The sequence below is a fragment of the Capsicum annuum genome, chromosome 12, assembly GCF_002878395.1.
Source record: "Capsicum annuum cultivar UCD-10X-F1 chromosome 12, UCD10Xv1.1, whole genome shotgun sequence".
In the NCBI taxonomy this organism is placed as follows: Eukaryota; Viridiplantae; Streptophyta; class Magnoliopsida; order Solanales; family Solanaceae; genus Capsicum; species Capsicum annuum.
In genome coordinates, this window is record NC_061122.1 from 21,239,763 (window position 1) to 21,264,137 (window position 24,375).

The following is a 24,375-nucleotide window of genomic DNA, read 5'->3' on the forward strand; positions in this document are numbered from 1 at the left end:
AAGATGTTAAATTAGTCCAAAAAATAAAAGAAAAAATCAAAAACATCACAGACCTAAAAATTTCATTAGAATCAGACTATTTAATTATATAAACAGATGAAAGTGACTTAGGATGGGGAGCTATCTTAAAAGCAAGACCTAATAAATACAGTAATAAAAATGAAGAACAAATATGTGGATATCAAAGTGGCGCAAAAGAGGTAGAGTGAAATCAACCAACTCCAAACCTACTTGAAATGTTAAAACCTTTTCTCCCAAAAAACTTGTCCAAACCAGTCCTTCTTGTATAAACTTTGTAACATCGTGATTTAAATAAAGGCTTCACGTTTTCTATTCCAATCGTAAGGGGGTTCCCGAAAGGGAAACCTCTCTCCTAGTTACTTCATGTAAGTTCTTAACTTTGCTTTAGACAAAATCGTCTTTTCACATTCTTTTATTATTTTATGATATTAAATATTAACTATAATAAATATATTAGAAAGTAAATGGAGAAGATTTTCTTATTATGATTAAATTCATATGTTTATGATAAAAAAAATTATGTCTTTAATATGTCCAAAAAAAAAAAATAGACAACCTTTTACAAATCAAAAAGGTTTTATTCACTTTTTCTTACCAAAAAAACATGGAAAAAGGGGTAATAATAAAAGAAGAGAAAAAGAATGGAAACTGCTCAATGAATATATGCAGATATCAACATAAAAGTTTAGAGGAAAAAATAACTCAATTCCTCATCTCCCATTCTCCTTCAGTCCAAAACATCCATTAAAATATATTGTGGATCATATATTGCTTATGCTAAACATTTTTTTTTCCTTCAAAAACGAAGAAGCGCGCAACACATTATTGCATTTTCTTTTGATCCCAAATAGGTTATTACTTTTACCAATTTTGTTTTCTTTGATTACCTCCCCTATTTTTATTTGTATCAAAAAGACAACGTATTTCACAGAATGATGTTCTCATCAAATAACAAGAGAGTCAGTCGTGAGTTTGGATTTTCACCAAAGAGATTTATTTACTTTCATGCATAGAGAATAAGATAGAAAGTTCTTATATTTGTTATTCATTCCATATTCTATAATATGAACTATTTTTTATCTTGTTCTTTTGTTAAGATATGTAGACAGATTTATTTTGCATTTTTTGCTTTATGTTAAGATATTTTTTATTTTTAATTGGTTAATGTGAACATAGTTCAGGCTAAAATTTTATCTCACCGCTAACATATGCATAAAAGAGATGATCTTGCATTGAATTAAACAAAAGAGTTTGTAGATTTTTTTGGGTATTTGATAAAGGTCTTAATCTTATCATTTAGATTTTAAATATTATATTTGTTTATTTTTCGTACAAATATTTTATGAACAAAGTTAAAGTAGAGTTGAATTGAAGCTTAATGGTAAGTTTTTCTTGATTTGGGTTGATTTGTGATTACTTTATATTTCATGATTATTTTATTTTAATTAAATTTTAGATTCCGGTGGAATTATTTTGTGCTAAAATTTCGAATTACTTAGTCAATAAGAAAAATATTTTAATAAGATAATGGTATATAATATTTTTTGTATGATTTAATTTTTTTAAAATTATTATTTTGGTGAGGAAAGGGGTTGAGGATGATGAGTTTCTCTTTATAGTTAAAATTTAAAAAAAAATAGTTTTTAAATATTTGTTTGTATTAGTTGGTGATAAATGAAAGATTTGACTGAAATTAATTTGAAAGTCAATATAAAAACTAGAACTAGGGATGGCTATAAGATGGAAGCAATTTAGAACAAACAATTACTTGGTGTTTTAGGAATAAATAAAAATTGATAATTTTTTATGCAAATTATTGGAAAGAGAATGAAATCATTTAATTTTAATAGAGTTTAGTGGAGGTTCTATCAAAAATAGTCTCTTACCTTTTGAGGCAAGGGTAAGGTTATCATTGTTTCATGACATAAGTGTTAAGTTAATAGAAGACAAGTATTATTGGATGATTTATTAAAACAAAAATTATGGGAGAAATTTCAATAAGATAGAGGTGTAAATGTTTTACATTTATAGAATTTGCATGAATCCATGAACTTATAATACTTTTCAGCTTTTATGTCTTAATTTAAAGATTGTTCCAATAGATAGATAGCCTTTAAATTGTAGCATTGCTTCCTTTAAAAAGATTTTGATTTTTAAAAGTTTAGGTGTTTAGATCTCTTGACATAATAAAAGAGTTTATATCTTCTTTTAAGTGATATAAAATTACTTGTCAACCCATTTAAGATATTTTACTTGCCTGCAGTATGTAACTTTGCAATATGAATTGTTGGATAGACTAGCTGGTATCTTTATCATCATTGTGAGCTCTTGAACTGAATGCATAATTAGTTATATTTCTATGTGAATTCTTGTCGGGTTCATTTAATGTAATAAGTTTCATGTTGAAAAGCACAAAAAGAATTTGAATTTAGTTATAGACATTTGCAATTTTTTTATGATTTGCTAAAGCACTCTACCTACCAGAGTGTCATTCTGAAATTGAAGATATAAACATGAATTTGAGAAATTTAAACTATACATCCAAAAGAAAAATTATTTGAGAAAACAAGTTAAACAAATATATATGACATTTATATTTCAATATGTTTACAAAGTGAGCAATATCAATAACATTTTTTAGATTCAAAGGATTTGGTAAAAGGAAAAAGAAAATCTACCAACACTATTTCTTCAAATATTTTTTCTTGTCATATATTTTTGGACTTCTTTAATTAAATAATAATTGAAGTTAAAAGCTGAAAAGATGATAAGAATGTACATTGAACGTATACTCCAAAATTCTTGGTACAAATATTTTTATGATTTAAAGTTCGAATTCAAAATTCTTTGAATCTAAAAAATGTTATTGATATTACATGTAACTTAATTATACATGAATTGTTTTATAAAATTCACCTATACGTAACATCAAACAAAATAGAAAATTTTTGTGCAATAAAATAAATTTAGGAGTCCTTATTATTCATCGTATAACTATAATCAAGTGGTGTTAGTCTTTATAATTTAGTTTTTCCTTAAAAAAGAAAAGAAGAAAAAAGAAAAACTCAACAATATTAGAAAGGGACACTAACTTTGTAACTTATTTATATTACTGTTTTTGTTCAGTTTTACTTGTCACAGATTTTCTAATTGTATTTCTACTTTTATTGGTCATTTTTGACATATCAAGAAAAGATAATTTTTTTTCTCTTTTACTCTTCGTATTAATTATTTTTTCTCCAAATTAATTTCAATATACAATGTAAACATTATTTAATAGGGATACTATGGTAAAATAACTATGTTATTAATTATTTTTCTTAATCAATGTGCCAAGTCAAATTGTGACAAGTAAAACTGAACGAAGGGCATATCTACTCTCAATTCTTTCGTCGTTTTATCTTGGTCATCTTTTGGTTCTCTAAGTATGACAATTAAGGACATATAAGTATGCCGGAGGGAGTATTTTCTTCATCATTTTTAAATACGTATTATGTTTTATTTTGTATATTCATTAATTTTAACTAGAGAATAATTTAACTAAATTATTTTACTTATTACTCATTTTAATTTAATATAATATTTGTCCATTTTGCTTCATCTTATTATCTTTTCATATTTATGACGAATGGAAACGATAAAAACAAACAACTAATGATATCTTAATTTTCTAAAATGACCAGTACATCATTGTTTGTTTTTAATTGCCATGATAAAACCTTGCACAACTATTAAGAAACATTAATTAGGAGTGTAATTGGGAAAAGACATCGTTTTCACCCCAAACTATATAAGAAAAGTCGAAGCCACACCTAAACTATACTAATGATCTATTACACACTTAAACTATAAAAAAGTGAAACTTTTTACCCCTAGATTTGACGTGGAAAAAATATAATTAATTAAATTAAAAAAGGCACGTCTACATTAAAAATTAATGCAAAAAAAAAAAAATACTCACTCTACCCAACCCTTAGCATCCATCTCCCCTCCCCCACCCCCAAACCATCATCTTTTTCATCACCCCCTCCCCCAAACCATCATCTTCTTCATCATCCCCACCCCCAAACTCCAACCCCACCCCACCCCAAACAACACATCTTCTTCATCACCCCCACCCCCAAACTCCAACCTCACCCCAACCAACATATCTTCTTCATCACCCTCACCCCCAAACTCCAACCCCACCGAATCAATGTCAATTTCACTAATTTCAAAATCTCGAAACAAAATTTGAATTACTAATTTCAAACTACACTTAAACGAGCTTGTCGAAATTCAAATTGAATTTGTTGTTTTCACTTCATCGGTGTTCCAGCGATCTCAAACGGTGACGAATATCCCCATATCCACTAATCCCAAAGATGAAGCACCAAATTATCCCCATATAATCACCATTGAATCTTCCCTTCCAAACCCCAATAAGGGTGTTGGTACCTCCACCACCACTACCCCTACTTCCTCATTATTTCCAACAAACACATCACCACAAACTTAGAAATCCAATTACAAATATCCAATCAAAAATCACAAAACTCAAATAAGTTTTCTCTAATTACTCAACAAATTGATCACAATTTCAAGTAAAACTAACAAAATTCAGATGAATTTTTCTTAATTACCCAACAATTTGATTACAATTTCATTCAAAAATCACAAAATTCAGATGATTTTTTTTAATTTGGTGATCCGAAGGTAAAATAGAGGAGAAAATAATAAAAGTTGATTGATGAAAGAGGGTTTGACTTTGAAAACTTTCAGTTCCAAGTTGCAACACCCGATCGATCCCGAAGCTGTACACAAACTCTACTCTCCACCACATACAAAAAAAGCTAACGAATAGAGAAGAAAGACGGGAGAGAAGACTAGTATAGTACTAGGCCAAAAAAGAGAAGAAAGAGAAAACAAATATAAGGGGACATCAGTGAACAAAAATGGCAGTGAATGATGAAGAATAAGAAAAAATAATGACAGATGACAAATATAAAAATAATAAGGGAATTTTGATATTTTTTATTATTTTTTTCGTATAATGCTGACGTGGCAGCGCATGTAAAATAACGCACCATATGGAAGTGGTATAATGCTTTACAGGGTGTAGAAAGTTCCACTTTTTTATAGTTTACGTGTGTAATAGGTCACTAGTATAGTTTAGGTGTGGCTTTGACTTTTCTTGTATAGTTTGGGGTGGAAACGATGTCTTTAATTTGATGTATATACCTTTTATTAATCTTTGTTTATTTATGTGTTTAATAATTTTAGATTAATTAATGCTAGGGGCAAAGTTGAAATTAAATAATTAATTCTCTCTTGATTTTAAAATTATTAGTATTTGAGAATAACTATTTTTTAATATATATGACAACTAAAAAGGAATGAGGAGAGTATTGTGAAATGTGAATCATTCGTTAAGCAAGGAAGACAGTATTTGAAAGCGGAAGGAGATTAAACAACATGAGGATCATTGGCAAATATTAGTTGACGAAAAGATAATAATTCTTTTTTATTCATATTATACATTTTGTGTTATACTTTTTAGAGTAAATACATAATTACCCCTCTGATCATGTCTGAGATTTGTAAAAAGAAACTTAAACTTTAACTTTGACCTATTACCCCACGATTCTTTTTTATTTCATTGCAAACACACCATTTTGACCCCCTGCGTGTACACACGCTCCACAGGCGCATGAAAGGGCTCAAATTTGACTTTTTTGACCAATTACAAGCTGCCACGTGTAAAATAATTTAATATATAATTTATATTCTTTGTTTTTAAAAAATTCATATTTATTTATTTTTAAAAATTATTTCATACCCCCACCCCCACCCCACCCCCACAACCCCCCATCCACCATTGTCTTCTTTCCCAACCTCTTCTTCATCACCATCACTCAACAACATCAATTACAACACACAACATCAATTACAACAACAACAACATCAATTACGCCCACAACAACAACATCATCATCATCACCATAACCCCACCCTTTCTTCTTCAACACAATGCCACCATTAAATCTCCTCCATTGAAGTTTTTTTTTTTTTTTAAAATCATATCATTAAAGCTCCATTTTGCAATTAAATCATATCATTTAACTACCCACCATTTCTTCTTCAACACAATATCTTCTTCAACACCATTAAAGCTCTTCAACACAATGTCACCATTAAAGCTCTTCAACACAATGTCACCATTAAAACTCTTTCATTGAAGCTTTTTTTTTTTAAAGTCCATTAAAGCTTCATTAAAGCTCATTTAACTATCTTTAAAACTCAATTCAATCATTTTACTATCCTTAAAACTCAATTCAATCATAAAACTAACTTTTGAATTGATTTGAACAAAAAAAAAAAACTGGACGAGAAGAGTGTTGGACGCGAGGCGGCGAGGGGGAGGGGAGGTGTTGGATGGGGGAGAGGTGGAGGTGCTGGATTGGGGGTGGGAGAAAGAGGGTGTGGGGTGGGGTGTTAAATTAAATAAAAAGAAAAATTGTATTAAAAAAATAAAAACATATGAAATTAAACGTATTTGACACGTGGCAACACCTGATTGGCGCATGCATTTTGCTCTCCTTGTTGTGACTGAGATTCAGCAAAAAATGGTGTGTTTGCAACGAAATAAAAAAGAATTGTGGGATAATAGGTCGAAGTTAAAGTTTAGGTGTCTTTTTGCAAAACTCGGACAAGATCAGGGGGCTAATTATGTATTTACTCTACTTTTTATCAAAAAGATATATACTTAATACTATAACAACCGCATAACAATTTATTCTTTTATGTGTTTATTATTATTAACATTATATACACGTGCAAAGCACGTAAATTAAAATATAATTTGTGAAGATCCTTGGAAAAGTAACTTGAACTTTTTACTCTTCATTAAAAAATTTCGCAATAAACAAAGTCATCTTTTTATAATTTTCCTAATATTTAGAATTTTGAAATCAATTAAAATTTTGATTATTAAAATTCCTTATCGAAATAGGTAGGAAATACTAATATTTATGAACTTAAAATCATCAAAATTTACCTTATGTAAATTATTTCCCTATAAGAACTACATAGCATAGTTATAAAACTTTTTTAATATCGAATTTCTTTTAAAGCGATTCACATATTCCTCAATTCTCGTAAGAAAATTAAATGACAAAACTCTAATCTATAATTTATTAAAAGTGTGAAGCCCCTTAAAAAAGTTATTTGAACTTTTTGTCTTTCATTAAAAGACTCTTTTTTAAACAAAATTATCTTTTCACTATTTTATATAATTTATTAGTTAATTATTTTTTTATTATATTAACTAGACTCCTAAAATATATAGGGCTACTAAAATATATGGAAGGAGAATCAATTACAGTAATATTTTTCTTTATATCGATCAATTAAAAAAAATACTCCTAAATAACTTCACGAGGAAAATGGGCCAATAATTGACCAATTTTGTTCTTCCTAATACTATGAGAAAACGTGAGATACAGTAGTATATTGTAGGAAAGTTTCATTATTCTATATTTAGAATAGGTTAGATTTATGATTGCGGAAATTCTATTTTGTCATTACCGGTAATGACAGTGTGCCATTAGAGATTGAACCTAAATCATTCTTTTGGACAGTATCATGGTAACATTGATAATACTACTCTATTAAGAAAATACTTCTATAAAATATTGAGATGCATGTTAAATTAGAGAAGAAATCAATTTATTATTGAAAAAATATACTAAAGAAGAAATCAATTTACTTATTGGGAGAATATGATTGATGCTCATCAATTTACTTAGTGGATACTTAATTTTTTAACCCTCAACTTCTTCACTGTTTTTATCAACATAATAGAATTCAACTGTATGTATATATAGACATATCTTTTTTGTTTTCATTCAAGTCATTCTTTAGAGTCAAAATTTTCGCTTAAACAAGAATTATTTTTATCAAAATCGAAACTTTGTGATCACTAATATTTTGTTGTAGTTTACAGGTCATAGATGAATGTCGGTTGACTTTGAGGGATTTCTTATATAAATATTAGGTTTAATTATATTATTTTGATGTCTTTATTATCGTAAAATAAATTACAGGTGGTAGATGAATGTCGGTCAGCTTTGAAAAATTTTTTGTAGGCAAAGATTAAGTTTAATTGTATTGTCTTAATACCTCTATTAGTTTATTATTTTGTGGTAGTTTAAAGGTCGTAGATGAATATCGATCGGATTTGAAAAAATTTTTGTGTGTAAAGTTTAAATTTAGTTATATTATTTTGATATCTCTTTTATTGTATTGTTTTGTTGTAGTTTGCAAGTGATAGATAAATGTCGGTCGACTTTGAAGAATTTTTTTAGGTAAAGGTTAAGTTTAATTGTATTGCTTTGATATCTCTGATTTGAGAAGTTTTTTGTGTAAAGATTAGTTATAGTTATATTATTTTGATATCTCTATTATCGTATTATTTTGTTATAGTTGACAGGTGGTAGATGAGTGTCAGACGCTTTGAGAAAATTTTTATGTAAAGGTTAGATTTATTGTATCTTTTGATGTCTCTATTATCGTATTGTTTTGTTGCAGTCTACAGGTGATAGATGAATGTCGATCGGCTTTGAGAATTTTTTTGGGTAAAGGATAGGTTTAATTAAATAAATTCTCCATCTTTACATATTCAAAAGATGTTGAATTTAATTATTGTATTCATCTTTATTATTTAAATAAATTTTCTATTTAGTGTAATATTTGAAATCATTAAAGTGAGGTACACGCGCGAGGCGCGTACACCTAAACTAGTTAATTGAAAACACATCGGCAACTTGTTCCAAATTAGGGAGAAATTAATTAATTACTTCTTTTATTGGAATGAGGCAAAGGTAATATTAATAATTTTGAATTAATAAAAATTAAATTACTTTTTTTCCAAATGAAAATAAATAAATTAGAATTATCGCTATTTTTTTTTTTTTAAGAATATCAAAACTGCTACATATATATTATTGACTTTTTTTTAATCAGGTTTAGGGTTATTTCAATTTTTCTTTGTTCTTATATAAGTTATTAAGATTTACATTGTCTTTTCTCTTTATTTTGGTTTAGAATTAGCCTTAGGTTTGTTGAATTTAAAACCAATGAAGATTTGATTGAGCTTTGAATCTTTTTTTTTGTATAAAAATTAGGTTCAATCTTATTGTTTCAATTTCTCGATTATTGTATTATTTTGTTATAATGTCTATTATGTTACTATTTATTATTTTTTTTATTGATCGGTCAGGCTTTAAGAAATTTTTCTGTAGAGGTTAGATTTAATTGTATATTCTGATATCTCGATTAAGTTGTACTTTTTGTTCTATTGCTAACTTCTATTTTTTTTTGCTTAATATAGATCGTAAATAAATGTTCATTGGGCTTTGAGAATTTTTTGTGTAAAGATCATGTTTAATAATCGTATTTTTCTGATATCTCAATTGTCATATTGTTTTATTATAGTTTCTATCTACTATTTTTATAAATGTTGATGAATGTTCGATTGGTCTTTAAGGAACTTTTGTGAAAAGGTTAGGTTTTGGTTTGTCGTACTTTCATCCTATTGTTATCTGCTATTTTTTTTACTTAATACAAGTGGTAACTGAATATTCGATAGGACTTTGAGAAATTATTGTTTAAAGATTAGGTGTAATCGTATTACTCGATTGTCATATTATTTTGGTATAGTTTCTATTTTTCCTGCTTAATACAAATATTAGATGAATGTTCGATCGATTTCTAAGGAACTTTTTTGTAAAGGTTAAAATTTAATCAGATTTTTTTTATTTACTTACTTTTGTCTAATATTTTAGATGAATAGTAACCATTTAGAAGAAGGGTAACAATTTAACCCAAAAAAGAAATACTGAGCAAAAAAGTTTGTTTTAAATTAAAAAAATAGTGAGGGTCCAACGAAAAACCATTACGTGAGACAACTAGACAAAAATGAATACTACGTTTAGTATACATTATTTAAATTTTGACTTCGGCTATTAATAACGAAATTTTATTCACTATACTTAATTTTCTCCTTAATTGTTAGTGTGATAGTGGATTATAATGATACTCTTTAAGTATGCTTTTTACTTTAAAAATTTATGTTATTTTTTTAAAGGTTTCATCCTTTATAATATAATGTATATATACACAACATCTTTTTTTCATATATACATTTATTGTTAAATAACACAATATACACGTGCAAAGCACGTATAATTGACTAGTATATATATATATATATGAGGGAGTTGAGCAGCTGAAGCAGGCAGAAGGTCGACATGCCTGCTTCATCTGCTTCAACTGTAGTTTTACTATATCACCTTTAATTAATTATTACAAGTCATTTATGTATTAAAAAATTAATAATGTTTAATAAAAAAAATTAAATATACATTTATGACATGCATGTTTTAGTTGTTTCAATCGTAATTTTACTATTTCACCCGTAATTAATTATTGTATCCCTAATTAAATATTATAAGTTAGTTACGTATTACAAAATTAATAATATTTAATTAGTTAAAAAGGTAAAATAGACATTTATGACTGTTTCAGCTGTTTCACTCGTAATTTACTGTATTAGCAAAATAAGAATGAGGTCGACAAGCCTACTTCAGCTGTTTCAATTGTAATTTTACTATAGCACCCCTAATTAATTATTATAAGTCATTTATGTATTAGAAAATTAATAATATTTAGTTAAAAAATTAAAATAGATATTTATGACATGTCTGCTTCAGCTATCCCTAATTAAATATTATAAGTCATTTACAAATTAAAAAATTAATAATATTTAATTAAAAAAAAAAAGCAAAATAAACATTTATGACTGTTTCAATCGTAATTTTATTGTACCACCATTAATTAATTATTATACAAGTATTTTTTTTATAGAAATTTTGATATGCCGCTTCTAATTAGTTATTACAAGTCACGTAAAACATGTGTGCTTCATTGCTTTCATCGTGATTTTACTATATCACCCCTAATTAATTATTATGATTGTCTAAGCATTGAAAAATTAATAATATTTCATAAAAAAGGTAAAAGAGACATAAAATGATATGTCAACATAAAAAATTTGATTGACTATCAAAATTAGACTGACTCTCAAAAGTATACCAACATCATTTAAATTGAAACAGAAAAAAAATATTATAAATCACAATAATTAAAAACATAAATTGTTTTAATAATTTAAATTGAGATAAAAAATAACATATATTGAGCACAAGTTGGCACGGGTCATCGATATCTAGTCTTATCTAATAAGAGGGAATGGGGTAGGAGAAGCAGGCAAGTCTCCGTCAACATGCCTGCTTCACATGCCTGCTTCTCTTGTCTGCTTCATAAGCTGCTTTCTCCGTAATTATATTATATCATCTCTAATTAATTATTATAAATTTATTTATGTATTAAAAAATTAATAATATTTAATAAAAAAGTAAAATAGATATTTATGACACATCTGCTTCAACTGTTTCACTAAGTATTTTTGTATAGTAATTTTATTATATCACTTCTAATTGGACATGTCTACTTCGCTGTTTCAATAGTGATTTTATTATGTCACTCCTAATTAATTTTTATGATCATTTAAAATTTTGGCACAAGTATTTTTTATAGTAATTTTGCTATATCACTTCTAATTAATTGTTGTGAGTCATTAAGACAGTCTGCTTCGCTGCTTAATTGTAACTTTACTATATCACTCATAATTAATTATTATGATCATCTAAGCATTTGAAAATTACATAAAAAATATTATAAATTACAGTAGTTAACAACTAAAATATCTAAAAAAATAATTTATTATATATTTCAAAAAAATCTATAAGAAAATATTATACATCACAATAACTAAAATAAAATTTTAAAAAATATTTATTAGGCCCGTACCTTGCACGGGCTATTAGTAACTAGTAATACAATAAAATTATGTGATGTAATGACATTGACCACTTGTGAAGATCTACCACTTGCTCTGTTTTAATAGCAATTTATTCATTTTTCTTTTTAATGTTTATTTAAAAATAATTTCTTTTTGCCTAACTCCTTTTTTTATTATTGTGATCTCTGGTCAGTTTTCGCCTATCTTGATTAATTTAACTAAATATTTATCATCTTCCATCATCAATAAGTACACGATAACTTTATTCATTAAAACTTTGATAGATTAAAAGAAATGACTTGATATTTTTTTATCTTGCTGAAATATACATATCTATCACCGTCCACCGATAATAAATACATGATAACTTTATTCATTAACACTTTGATTGATCGAAAGACATTACTTGATATTTTTTGTCTTTGCTGAAATATACATTATTTTATCAATTTTTTTAATTTCAATTTTTCATCTCAATACGACACATTATAGACTAATATATTATAGAGTAGGTGAAATTTGGCCTCTATGTGACCGCTTTAACAAAAAGGAGTTCAACCAACTTTATAGACCTTTACAAAATCCTTATACATATTAACAAGTTCAACTCAATTGTATTATCACTCACTAGAGCTCAACCATTTAATATTTTCCCAACAAAGCCATTGAATCATTTTCAAGATTTAATATTTTTTCATTCCAATTCAAGTCAAGGTATGATACTTACTGTACAATTTTAAGATACCCAACTTGTTAATACTTTTGTTCTTTTCTTGTTTAGTTTATAGTATGTGAATTTGTTCATCTTAAAGTGAAATCAAGATTTGATAATTTTTTTTATTGCTATATTGTTTGAGAAGATTATGAAGAGGAAGCATGTACCCAAAGGAGCGGCGTAGTGGTTAGTGAAGTGGGTTGAGAATCGTGAGGTTTCATGATCAAACCCAAAGGAGGCAAAAATAATAGTACCACTCAGGTTCAATTTATGTGATGTAGTTTTACTGAGTACGGAGATATAGAAAGACTTTCTATGTTCAAATAAGTGGGACCCAACATAGGTAAAATATTGATAGTGTCGTTAAAAATTTATTTTATAAAGAAATATGTTATTCTTTTTTAGACTGACTAAAGCAGAAAGTGTGTCATTAAATTGGAACAAAGGGATTATGATATTTTGCCCATTCGTCCAAGACTTGGTGGAAGGTGGACAAGAGTTACCCAGTACTTGTGCTGGTTGCTTGTGGAAGGGAAGATGTCTGGGCAAGCTGGCTTGAACACTACAGTTATAAATTGCTTGTGGAAGGGAAGATGTCTGGGCAAGCTGGCTTGAACACTACAGTTATAAAGGAATTTTTTTTTATGAAGAGGAGGAGGTTTATGTAAAAAGTTCCACCAAGTGGAGAGAGGAGTGCAGTAGGTTGACTTTGATCATAGAAATAGCCTAATTGATTAGTTCTTTCATTTATTGAATTGAGGGAATGGTTATAGAAGATTCATGCAACTGCACTGACGGAGCTAGGAATTTCACTATGTATATATACAGACCTTATATTACTGTGTATATATAAGGTCAAAATTACATTTTTCTTTATATACAATAGATGATTAATCCCCTTAGTGAGGGAAAAATTAACAAGACAAGAATAGGTGGACAGAAGAAAGAAAATACTTATAATTTGGTGTGCTTTTGTGCTTGCTTATGCCAAAGTGTAGCTTCATTCTACTGTATCTGACTCATAGTGAAGTAGGTGCAAATTGTCAATTGCCAAGACCAATTGTCATAGGCTCTTGACAAAGAGGATGAAAGAAAGACATGAATTTCTTGCTGAAGCTGATGACACCTCTCTCCAAAGAGGAAGAATAATCCTAGACTAAGTCATACTAGACAATTTCTCCCTTCAATTTTATCTTGCCACATTGAGGGTAACGCGGTTGTAGGAATCAGTGGATGATTTCATATGTTCAACGAATTTGGCTAGCAAGGATTGTCGTAAAAGTTCTGTGATTGCAAGCCTTCAATCTTGACATTAGAAGAGGGTGATTGTGTTCTTTCTTGTTGAAGAACTTGATTTGGTTGCTTATTCTAAATGAATACCTTCTTCTATGCATCTTGTTTAATTCATTTGCCTTCCAGTTGTGTATTTCACATTCAGTTCTTGATATCATCACCTTGCCACCATTCTTTATTTTCTTTACTGTCATATAACAGCTGAAATTTCCTTGTAAGGAAAATCTTTTGATTTTTTTTTTTTCAACTAGTGAATTCGTAAATTTGGGACACTGGCATTTAGATCAGCCAGAGTTATCTTACAAAAGTTCTGGGATTGCAAGCTTTCAATCTTAATACTAGAAAAGGGTGTGAAGAACTTGATTCACTAGAAAATTCCAAAAGCAAAGAATAATTTCTTCTGTGTTGTTACATTTTGTTCTAATTTGTTTGCCTTTTTGTGTACTCCAATTCATTTCTTCATATCATCACCGTGCCACCATTATTTATTTCCGTTAATTGTCATCTAACAGCTGAAATCTCCGTGTAGGCAGAATCTTTCCAAAATTCTCTCTTCTCTTCAACTAAGTCATCAGTATTTCATAAGTTTCGGCCCAGCCATTAAAACTATATAGCTTCACATTATGCCATCTATATATTACAATATTATTGGAAGTGTTATGTCTATCTTGTGTTCAGGTATGCTTGGGAAAGTTTTTGTCTTGTTGGTCGCAGGTCTAGCATGGGCATTCCCAGCCCTCCTACCTCCACCTCCTAAAATTTGTGGCTCTCCTGGTGGTCCAACATTTACCGGACCTAGAATCAAACTTAGGGATGGAAGACATTTGGCTTATAAGGAGCATGGTGTACCTAAAGATACGGCCAAACAAAAGGTCATATATGCACATAGCTTTGGTTCTACCAGATATGAGTCAGCTATTGCACCCTTGGTATTTTATCAACTCTTTGTCAAACTTGTATTTCTGCATCCTTTTTGAGTATTAATCGAGCTGATATTACAACGGTTTATTGGTGTTTCTTTCAGGAAACACTTGAAGAATTAGGGGCATATGTTGTCTCTTTTGATAGACCTGGTTATGGGGAAAGCGATCCACATCCAAAACGAACCATACAAACTACAGCTTTGGACATGGAAGAACTTGCTGATCAACTCGGACTTGGCCCTAAATTTTATGTTATAGGGTTTTCGATGGGTGGTCATTCTGTTTGGGGTTGCCTTAAATACATCCCTGATCGGTACGTATGTTTGTACCCAATAAACTTAACAACATCAACATACCTAGTGTAATCACACAGTTGGGGTCTAGGGAGGGCAGTGCGTATGCAACCTTAACACTACCCTATGACAGCAAAGAGGTTGTCTCGGATAGACCCTCAGCCCAGTTAAAGCAGAATCAGAAAACAAGTAGAACAAATACAGTAACGAAGAAGGCATGCTAAAAACAATTAAAAAAGAAAAAGTAGCAACAGAAAAATGTACGTTAATAGAAGCAAAGGAAACAATAGGTTACACTACAATCGAAGAATAAGACACTAAGAGAGTAATAATAACAATACTGGTAGGGGAACTAGACAACAGTCAACTACTTACTAACCTTCTGCCTTAATCCTCGACCTCCATATCTCCTATATAAGGTCATGTCCTCAGTATTACATAACTTGATAAAATCAGTGTCCCTCTGACCGATGTATATGCTGCTTTCTTTTGATCCTCATTATTCTCAACAACAGCAGCAAGACTTAAAGTATTCCTGTATGCTCTGCTTTTGATTATTTGTGGTATCTTCTTTTGGTGCTAATAGGTTAGCTGGAGCAGCTTTAGTTGCTCCCGTAGTCAATTACTGGTGGCCTGGTTTTCCTGCTAATTTATCCAAAGAAGGATACAATGTACAGCTCCCACAGGACCAATGGGCACTTCGAGTTGCACATTATGCGCCTTGGCTAGTCTACTGGTGGAACACTCAGAAGTGGTTCCCGTACAATAGTGTTATAGCTGGAAAAGCCAAATTATCTCCCCCAGATTTGGAAGTTGCTTCCGCATTTGCTGAGCATGCAAGTGAAAGACAAAAACTTGAGGTAATTGGTTTCCTACCTGAATTTGGACAATTTACTGTTAGATTACTGTCACTTCATGTTCCCTTGCATGTGTTTGATCCTAGTAATAAATTTTCTGGATAAGTTGTAATGGCTTGGAATTTTGTTCCAGCTCATAATAAAGTGGAGTTTTATTCCTGCTCGCATTAAATGTTTCTTCTGTTTTTGGTGAAAGGTTAGAATGACCACTATTGGGGTGAAAGAACCATACAAGTTACAATTTTTTTTATGTTTGTTTGCCTATGACCACTAGTAGTGTGTTATCTTGCTGTCACTTCATATTAGTAGTCATAGTATTGTTCCTGTAGTGTTGTAGTTTCTGTTTTTTTAATATCTCTGTTGTTTCTTGAACTTCCGTTACTTCTTTTCGGGACTACTTTGGACTTTTTTCCTTGAGCCGAGGGTCTATTGGAAACTAACTCTCTACCCCTCAGGTAGGGGTAAAGGTCTGCGTACACTCTACCCTCTGTAGAATCCACTTTGTCGGACTACACTGGTCACTGGGTAGCTTGTTGCCTATGAACTGTGTGTTATTAAGTAACATTTTGGCAAGAACTTTTTCATGGGGAAGTGAGAAGCACGTTGTTATTAGGGAGAGGAACAATACAGGTGAGGAAGTTAAAAGTGTCGGAATGTAACTGATTACTTAGAATTATGTTCATATGTTGATGCTCATTTGATGAGGCATTGCTGACTCAAATGTTCCTGCTTCCTTCATTTGTAGGAATATGCTGTAAAACAAGGAGTATTCGAGTCCCTCCACCGTGACATGATGGTGGGGTTTGGGAAATGGGATTTTGATCCTATGGATCTTAAGAACCCTTTCCCAAACGGTGAAGGCTCGGTCCACTTGTGGCATGGTGACCAAGACTGGGTTGTACCTGTTATATTACAGCGCTACGTTGCAGAAAGGCTTCCATGGATACACTACCATGAACTACCCAATGTTGGACATCTAGTTATGCATGATCCAGCCATGAAGGAGGTTGTCTGGAAGACATTTTTGACAGGAAAGAAAAAACAGAGAGTGCATTCTTAAAGGGGAACAAAGAGATTTAGAGGTTCCTTTTGTAATTAAGACAGATTCAGTATTGATATTGGCATAATCCTAATGCACAAATATTAACTAAAATAGAATATATTTGCGTTGGACTTAAATATGAGAATGTGATTCTTTCTGAAGTGTTTAATTTCCAACTTTGATTTTAAAATTGGAGAAGGGCTGGTATCTGAAGTGTGCTACATTATGCATTAGGGATAAATTCACCTATTGGAAGGCCAAGTGAAATTCACTTTTCTGTTTAATTTTTAACTTTGAACAAAGCTCTATTCTTTGATCCCCCAAATTAATACCTTGTTTTGCACAAATTATTGAATATTTGTTGGAATTCAAGTTGCAATTACATAATGTCAATGATTTAGAATGTTCGGTTGGTCGGAAATAAGTTCCTTAAAAATGAGAAAAAGGTTTTTCGACACTAGCGTGTGCAAGCTTTAACTTGGCTTCAAATCACATTTATGACCTCCAATTTTGGATGTGCACAAGTAGACACTTAAACTTGTATCAAGTTGAACAAGTAGACACACATGTTCCATGTGGCATAATACACGTAGGACGCCATGTAGGACAAGAATTGACAATGTAGGATGCTACGTAGGACATGTCTCCTTGTTCAATTTTATACAAGTTTAAGTATCTACTTATCACACCCATAATTGGAGCTCATAGATGTAATTTGAGGTTAAGTTAAAAGGACATATTCATGTATTGCGCCAAAAAAGAACTTCCATGACATATCAAAATCATCATTTCTTTTGTCTTGGCATATAATTTGAAATTTTTGATATTTGTTTATGCATCCAACCCTAAAATATTATCGGAAACAATCTCTATACTCCAAAAAGTAGGGGTAAATTCTATATATACTTAATTCTCTATAAACCCCACTTAAATTCTTCCCAGACCCATTTGTGGGATCAATATGTTATTGTTGTGAACTAGTTCTCAAGATCTCATTTAACATCTCAAAGACACTCCTGTATAAATGAAAGAAAAAAGGATGATGGCAAAGTCGTACTGAAGTGTTATGTTTTTGCGAGCATCATACTTGAACTATCAGGGTGCTTTTCACTTGAATTATCATCAATTATTTATCAAAACATGTCCTGATTAGTACTTGATGTCCGTGGTGTATACTCTTTTTATTTAAAAATGGTGCCAAATGGCATTCCACACGGATAATTAAAGAAATTAATTTAAAATTTTTAAAAATTAAGAGATAATAGTCAAAAATAAACTTGACATGTCACTTTTTTTTTACGAATTTTCTACCCGACCTGTTAGGTGTTCATTTTTTTGAACTAAAATCAACTATTTATCACAACACGCATCGAAATTAATGAGTTAGTTCTCTTGTGGACGAACTTTTATGGGTAAATTAAGTTGTCACGCGTCATTTAACGATTGTATTCAAACACCTTATCTAGTCGATTTGGGGTGTGTTTTGATAATATTAGATAAAAAGCACAAACACTTGATAGTTCAGATATAAAACTCGCAAAATGTGATACTATCAACATATTTTTGACCATTATCTCAAAAAGTAAAAAATAAGAGTGTGTTGACTCTTATTAATTTAATTTATAAATTTAGCAATTTGACCTGTAAGCATTAGGTTATGATGTACTAGAGTAAGTGCAACTGGTGGACCATACATATAATGAAATGGCAATTACTACTTTTCCTACAAAATTTGGTCTCTCTGTGTCACCAATTATTCAAAGAAAAATTCACCCAACATTATTGACGTTTGCAAAATCTTTATACAGGACTAACAAGTTCAAACCAATTGTATTATCACTCACTAGAGCCCAATCTTTCAATATTGTTCCAACAAAGCAATTGAATCATCTTCAAGATTCAATATTTTTTCATTCCAATTCAAATCAAGGTATGTTACTGTACAATTTCAAGACACCCTACTTGTTTATGCTTTTTGTTATTTTCTTATTTGAGTTGTAATCTGTATATTGTTTTATCTTAAAGTAAAATCAAGGTTCCATTTTGTTTATATTGCTATATTGTTTGAGAAGATTGTGAAGAGGAAGGCATCCAAGGGAGTGGCCTAGTGGTTAGTGAATTGGGTTGGGATTCTGAGGTTTCAGGATCAAATCTAGAGGAGGTAAAAGTACTACAACCTCGGCCTCGATTTATGTGATGTAGTTAGACTAGATACGGAGTTTAAGAAATATGGAAAGACTTTACGATGTTTCAAAAATATCCATAGAATGAATGAATTTTGAAATAGAAGAGTACACCTTTGTGGACTTTTTGTCAAATAACTGGTACTTGTTGAAATTAGGTGCAACAGTGCAAGCTACTGGGACACCACGGTTCTTTAAAAAAATTATGAAGAGGAAGAGGTTTATGTTAAAGGTTCCATAAAGTGGAGAGAGGATCACAGTAGGTTGACTTTGAGCATAGGAATAGTGAAATTTATAAGTTCTTTCATTTACTAAATTGAGGGAATGGTTATGGAGTGATGGTCAGATCAAGTATGTTGTGTGAGGTGTAGTGTTGGCCGGTCAAGAACTCGCACTCCCAGAAAATGAAAGTAGCAGAAATGAGGATATTGAGATGTACGTGTGAGCATATTAGGAGAGACGGTATCAGGAATGAAGCTATTCGGGAGGTGGGAGTGGCCTCCATGGCGGACAAGATGTCGGAGGCGAGTCTGAGATGGTTTGGACATATGAAGAAAAGATGTACAGATGTTCCAGTGAGGAGGTGTGAAGGATCGGCTACAGTGGGTATTAGGAGAGGTAGAAGTACGCCGAAAAAGTCTTGGGTACAGGTGATTACAAGACATAACTCACCTGCAACACACCGAGGAAATGATCCTAGATAGAAAGAAGGTCGAGGATTGAGGTCGAATGTTAGTAGGTAGTGGAGTGTTGTCTAGTTCACTTATGAGTATTTGTTGTTTCCTTTGCTTCAACTATCATATTATTTGTGTTGCTACGTGCTCTGATTTAATTGTTTTCAAAATGGCTTCTTCACTGCTGTATTTTCTTTACAGATTTGATTTGTGACATGCTTACTTGGCCGAGGGTCTATCGGTAACAATCTCTCTACCTTCAAAAGTAAGGGTTAGGTTGCGTGCACTCCATCCTTTCCAGACCCCAGTTGTGAAATTATAGTGGATATGTTGTGGTTGTTGTTGAGGGAATGATTATAGAAGATTTATGCAAATCTTAGCTTATGAAAGAAAATCGGAGTCCAAATCCTAGAGGCTAAAAGTTTGGCTTCTAAGACTGAGGTCAACTAGTTTAGGATTGAGGCTCAGTCGATTATTCATTGATTCATTAAAATGTTAATATTGGAAATGTGAGAAGTAGGGGGATTAGAGTGGTAATGTAGCCAAGCTGTCGCATAACTGTGAGAATGAAATGACTCTTAGCAGAGACATAGTTAGAATTTTGGATTTATAGGTTCTAGATCTAGCAAAAGATGGCTTTTTAGGTTCTTGATAAATTATCTATTTATATTAAGTGAATTTTTAAATAAAAATACAGGAGCTGAGACAAAGTTACTGAATTCTGTTGAACTGTAGATAGGCTTGTAGCTCCCACCCCGACTGTTAGCCAAGAGAAAATTGACAAACAAAGGAATAAAGAGGAGAATTGAGAAAAATTAACAAGAAAAGAACAGGTGTACAGAAGAAAGGAAATAGTTCATTGTGCAATCTTATGCTTGCTTATGCCAAACTGTAGCTTCGCGTCTACTTTGTTTAGCTCATAGTGAAGTAGGTGCAAATTGTCTAGTGCCAAGACCAATTGTCATAGGCTCTGGACAGAGAGGATGAAAGAAAGACGTCGTAATTTCTTGCTAAATGACATCTCTCTCCAAAGAGAAAGAATAATCCTAGACTACGTAATTTCTTGCTAAATGACATCTCTCTCCGAAGAGAAAGAATAATCCTAGACTAAGTCATACTAGACAATCTCTTCCTTCAATTTTATCCTGTCACATTGAGGGAAACATGGTTGTAAGAAACAAGTGGCAAGGATTGTGATAAAAGACTTCTGTGATTGTCATAACTTGATTTGGTTGAAAATTTTGAAAGAATACCTTCCTCTATTCATCTTGTTTGATTTGTTTGCCTTCCAATTGTGTATTCCACATTCATTTCTTGATATCATCACCTTGCCACCATTCTTTATTTTCGTTATTTTCATATAAAAGCTCAAATTTACTTGTAAGCAAAATCTTTCTAAAATGTTTTCTTTTTCAATGGGTGAGTTCATAAATTCGGGAACATTGGCATTTAGATCAGCAAGAGTTTTCATTCAAAGTTCTGGGATGCAAACTTTCAGTCTTAACACTAGAAAAGGGTGGTTGTGTTCTTGCGTGTTGAACAACTTGATTCACTTGAACATTCCAAAAGCAAAGAATAACTTCTTCCGTGTTTTTACATTTTGTTTTAATTTGTTTGCCTTTTTGTGTATTCCACATTCATTTCTTCATATCATCACCTTGCCAATATTATTAGTTTCCGTTGTCATTTGACAGCTGAAATCTCCTTGTAAGCAAAATCTTTCCAAAATTTTGTCTTCGCTTCAACTAAGTAATCAGTATTTCCTAAGTTTCGGCCCTGCCATTCAAACTGTATAGCTTCACATTATGCCATCTATATGTTGCTATGTTATTGTAAGTGTTATGTCTATCTTGTGTTCAGGTATGCTTGGGAAAGTTTTAGTTGTCTTGTTGGTTGCAGGTCTGGCATGGGCATTCCCTGCCCTCCTACCTCCACCTCCTAAAATCTGTGGCTCTCCTGGTGGTCCAACATTTACCGAACCTAGAATCAAACTTAGGGATGGAAGACATTTGGCTTATAAGGAACATGGTGTACCCAAAGATACGGCCAAATATAAGGTCATATATGCGCACAGCTTTGGTTCTACCAGATATGAGTCAGCTATTATACCCTTGGTATTTCATCAACTCTTTGTCAAACTTGTATTTCTGCATCCTTTTCGAGTATTAATCGAACTGAGATTATAACGGTTTATTGGTGTTTCTTTCAGGAAACACTTGAAGAATTAGGGGTGTATGTTGTCTCTTTTGATAGACCTGGTTATGGGGAAAGCGATCCACATCCAAAACGAACCATACAAACTACAGCTTTGGATATGGAAGAGCTTGCTGATCAACTCGGGCTTGGCCCTAAATTTTATGTTATGGGGTTTTCGATGGGTGGTCATTCTGTTTGGGGTTGCCTTAAATACATCCCTGATCGGTACGTATGTTTGTACCCAATAAACTTAACAACATCAGCATACCCAGTGTAATCGCACAGTTGGGGTCTAGGGAGGGCAGTGTGTATGCAGCCTTACCCCTACCTTATGTAGGTAACGAGGTTGTTTCTGATAGACTCTCACTCAGTTAAAGAAGAATGAAAAAACAAGTTAAACAAGTACAGAAATGAAAAAGCATGCTATAAACAATTTAAAAAGAAGAAGTAGCAACAGCAAAATGGACGATATTAGAAGCAAAGGAAACATTAGGTAGTGCCACAATCAAAGAATAGACACTAAGAGAGTAATAATAACAAAACTGATAAGGAGCTAGACAATACTCACTACTTACTAACTTTCTACCCTAATCCTTGATCTCCATATCTTCCTATGGTCACGTCCTCTGCAAGTCAAAGTCCCTCTGAGCAATGTATATGCTACTTTCTTTTGATCGTCATGATTCTCAACAACAGCAGCAAGACTTCAAGTATTCCTGTATTCTCTGCTTTTGATTATTTGTGGCATCTTCTTTTGGTGCGACTAGGTTAGCTGGAGCAGCTCTAGTTGCTCCCGTCGTCAATTACTGGTGGCCTGGTTTCCCTGCTAATTTATCCAAAGAAGGATACAATCTACAGCTCCTACAGGACCAATGGGCACTTCGAGTTGCACATTATGCGCCTTGGCTAGTCTACTGGTGGAACACTCAGAAGTGGTTCCCGTACAATAGTGTTATAGCTGGAAAAGCCAAATTATCTCCCCCAGATTTGGAAGTTGCTTCTGGAATTGCTAAGCATGCAAGTGAAAGCCAAAAACTTAAGGTAATTTGTTTCCTACGTGAATTTGGACAATTTACTGGTAGACTACTGTCACTTGCATGTGTTTGATCCTTGCAATAAATTTTCTGGAGAATTTTGTTCTGTTCATGGTAAAGTGGAGTTTTATTCCTGCTCGCATTAAGTAGGCGTTTGGCTCAAAAGTTGCTGCTGCTTGTTTCATCTGCAGGAATATGCTGTAAAACAAGGTGTATTCGAGTCCCTCCACCGTGACATGATGGTGGGGTTTGGGAAATGGGATTTTGATCCTATGGATCTTAAGAACCCTTTCCCAAATGGTGAAGACTCGGTCCACTTGTGGCATGGTGACCAAGACTGGGTTGTACCTGTTATATTACAACGTTACATTGCAGAAAGGCTTCCATGGATCAACTACCATGAAATGCCCAATGTTGGACATCTAGTTATGCATGATCCAGCCATGAAGGAGGTTATTTGGAAGACATTTTTGACAGGAAAGAAAGAACAGATAGTGCATTCTTAAAGTGGAAAGCTGAAAAAAAATGTCTTGTTTTTTTCCAGCTAAGTCATTAGTATTTAGGTTTGCAGATACACATTCCAATATTATTGTAACAGTTATATGTCTTATCCTGTAAGAATGCCAAGTCGTTAAAAATATTTGTGTCAAGTGACGAAAATAGGCATATTCAAAGTTGGAGTAAGAAATTAAATCTGTTTAGGATTTGATATTTATGTCTGGATAGGATTTGTAGTCAAATTAATATAGGAATAGATTTTCTACTTTTTAGCTAAACTAGGTTTTAAGGATGATGCTAGTTATTCTTATTGTGGAAAAAAGTAGAGAATTATTTTATTGTTTATAAACTATAAATATAATATCCTCCTCCAGCTAATTATTCTGTGTTAAACATGTCGAGAAGCAGCATATTGTTATGTGTTTTTCTGGTGTTGGGTATTTGCGAGGGCATCTACAAGGAGTTGCTTGGTGCTTCTTCACATGTATCGTGGTGTCGTCATCATCACTCACATGGTGTACCTTCAACCGAATGGCGGTGGTGTCCTTCAACTGGATGGTGGTGGCTTCGTCACAAACCCCACCCAAAGAAACCATCACCATCACCTTCAGATGCATACTTTGATAGGGCACTTCAGGACACCGGTTTTTCTAAGCAAACTGAGGAACTATTGCACTCATCAAGGGTGAAACGTGATCAAATCTTAGCACAACCATTATTATTCTCTTGTTTTTTCCTCTTTTG

The 24,375-nt window shown here is 31.8% G+C and overlaps 1 protein-coding gene across 4 annotated transcripts; it reads left to right on the top strand.

Moving 5' to 3' along the window:
- The first annotated feature begins 12,446 nt into the window (after positions 1 to 12,446).
- LOC107850673 lies at positions 12,447 to 23,821 on the top strand. Of its 4 annotated transcripts, XM_047400855.1 has the most exons (10): positions 12,447 to 12,637; positions 14,610 to 14,860; positions 14,956 to 15,167; positions 15,734 to 15,959; positions 16,138 to 16,164; positions 16,750 to 16,962; positions 21,865 to 22,017; positions 22,113 to 22,324; positions 22,867 to 23,140; positions 23,325 to 23,821. In XM_047400855.1, exons 2-10 carry the CDS (start codon positions 14,612 to 14,614, stop codon positions 23,637 to 23,639), a joined length of 1,881 nt encoding a protein of 626 aa, XP_047256811.1. In that variant the 5' UTR covers positions 12,447 to 12,637; positions 14,610 to 14,611; the 3' UTR covers positions 23,640 to 23,821. The 4 variants fall into 4 exon arrangements, with proteins under 4 accessions (XP_047256811.1, XP_047256809.1, XP_016550853.2 ...); XM_047400853.1 differs by lacking the exons at positions 16,138 to 16,164; positions 21,865 to 22,017; positions 22,113 to 22,324; positions 22,867 to 23,140; positions 23,325 to 23,821 and having other exon boundaries at positions 15,734 to 16,007; positions 16,750 to 17,183; XM_016695367.2 differs by lacking the exons at positions 12,447 to 12,637; positions 14,610 to 14,860; positions 14,956 to 15,167; ... (1 more) ...; positions 16,138 to 16,164; positions 16,750 to 16,962 and adding an exon at positions 18,685 to 18,976 and having other exon boundaries at positions 21,803 to 22,017.
- Positions 23,822 to 24,375: the final 554 nt, after the last annotated feature.

What these genes read in the sequence shown, in the direction of transcription:
- LOC107850673 (XM_047400855.1), top strand. Translation starts at nt 14,612, where the DNA reads ATGCTTGGGAAAGTTTTTGTCTTGTTGGTCGCAGGTCTAGCATGGGCA. An exon ending in AGTCAGCTATTGCACCCTTG is followed by an intron (nt 14,861 to 14,955) that starts GTATTTTATCAA and finishes TGTTTCTTTCAG; the next exon opens with GAAACACTTGAAGAATTAGG. An exon ending in CATGGATACACTACCATGAA is followed by an intron (nt 16,963 to 21,864) that starts CTACCCAATGTT and finishes GGCTCTCCTGGT; the next exon opens with GGTCCAACATTTACCGAACC.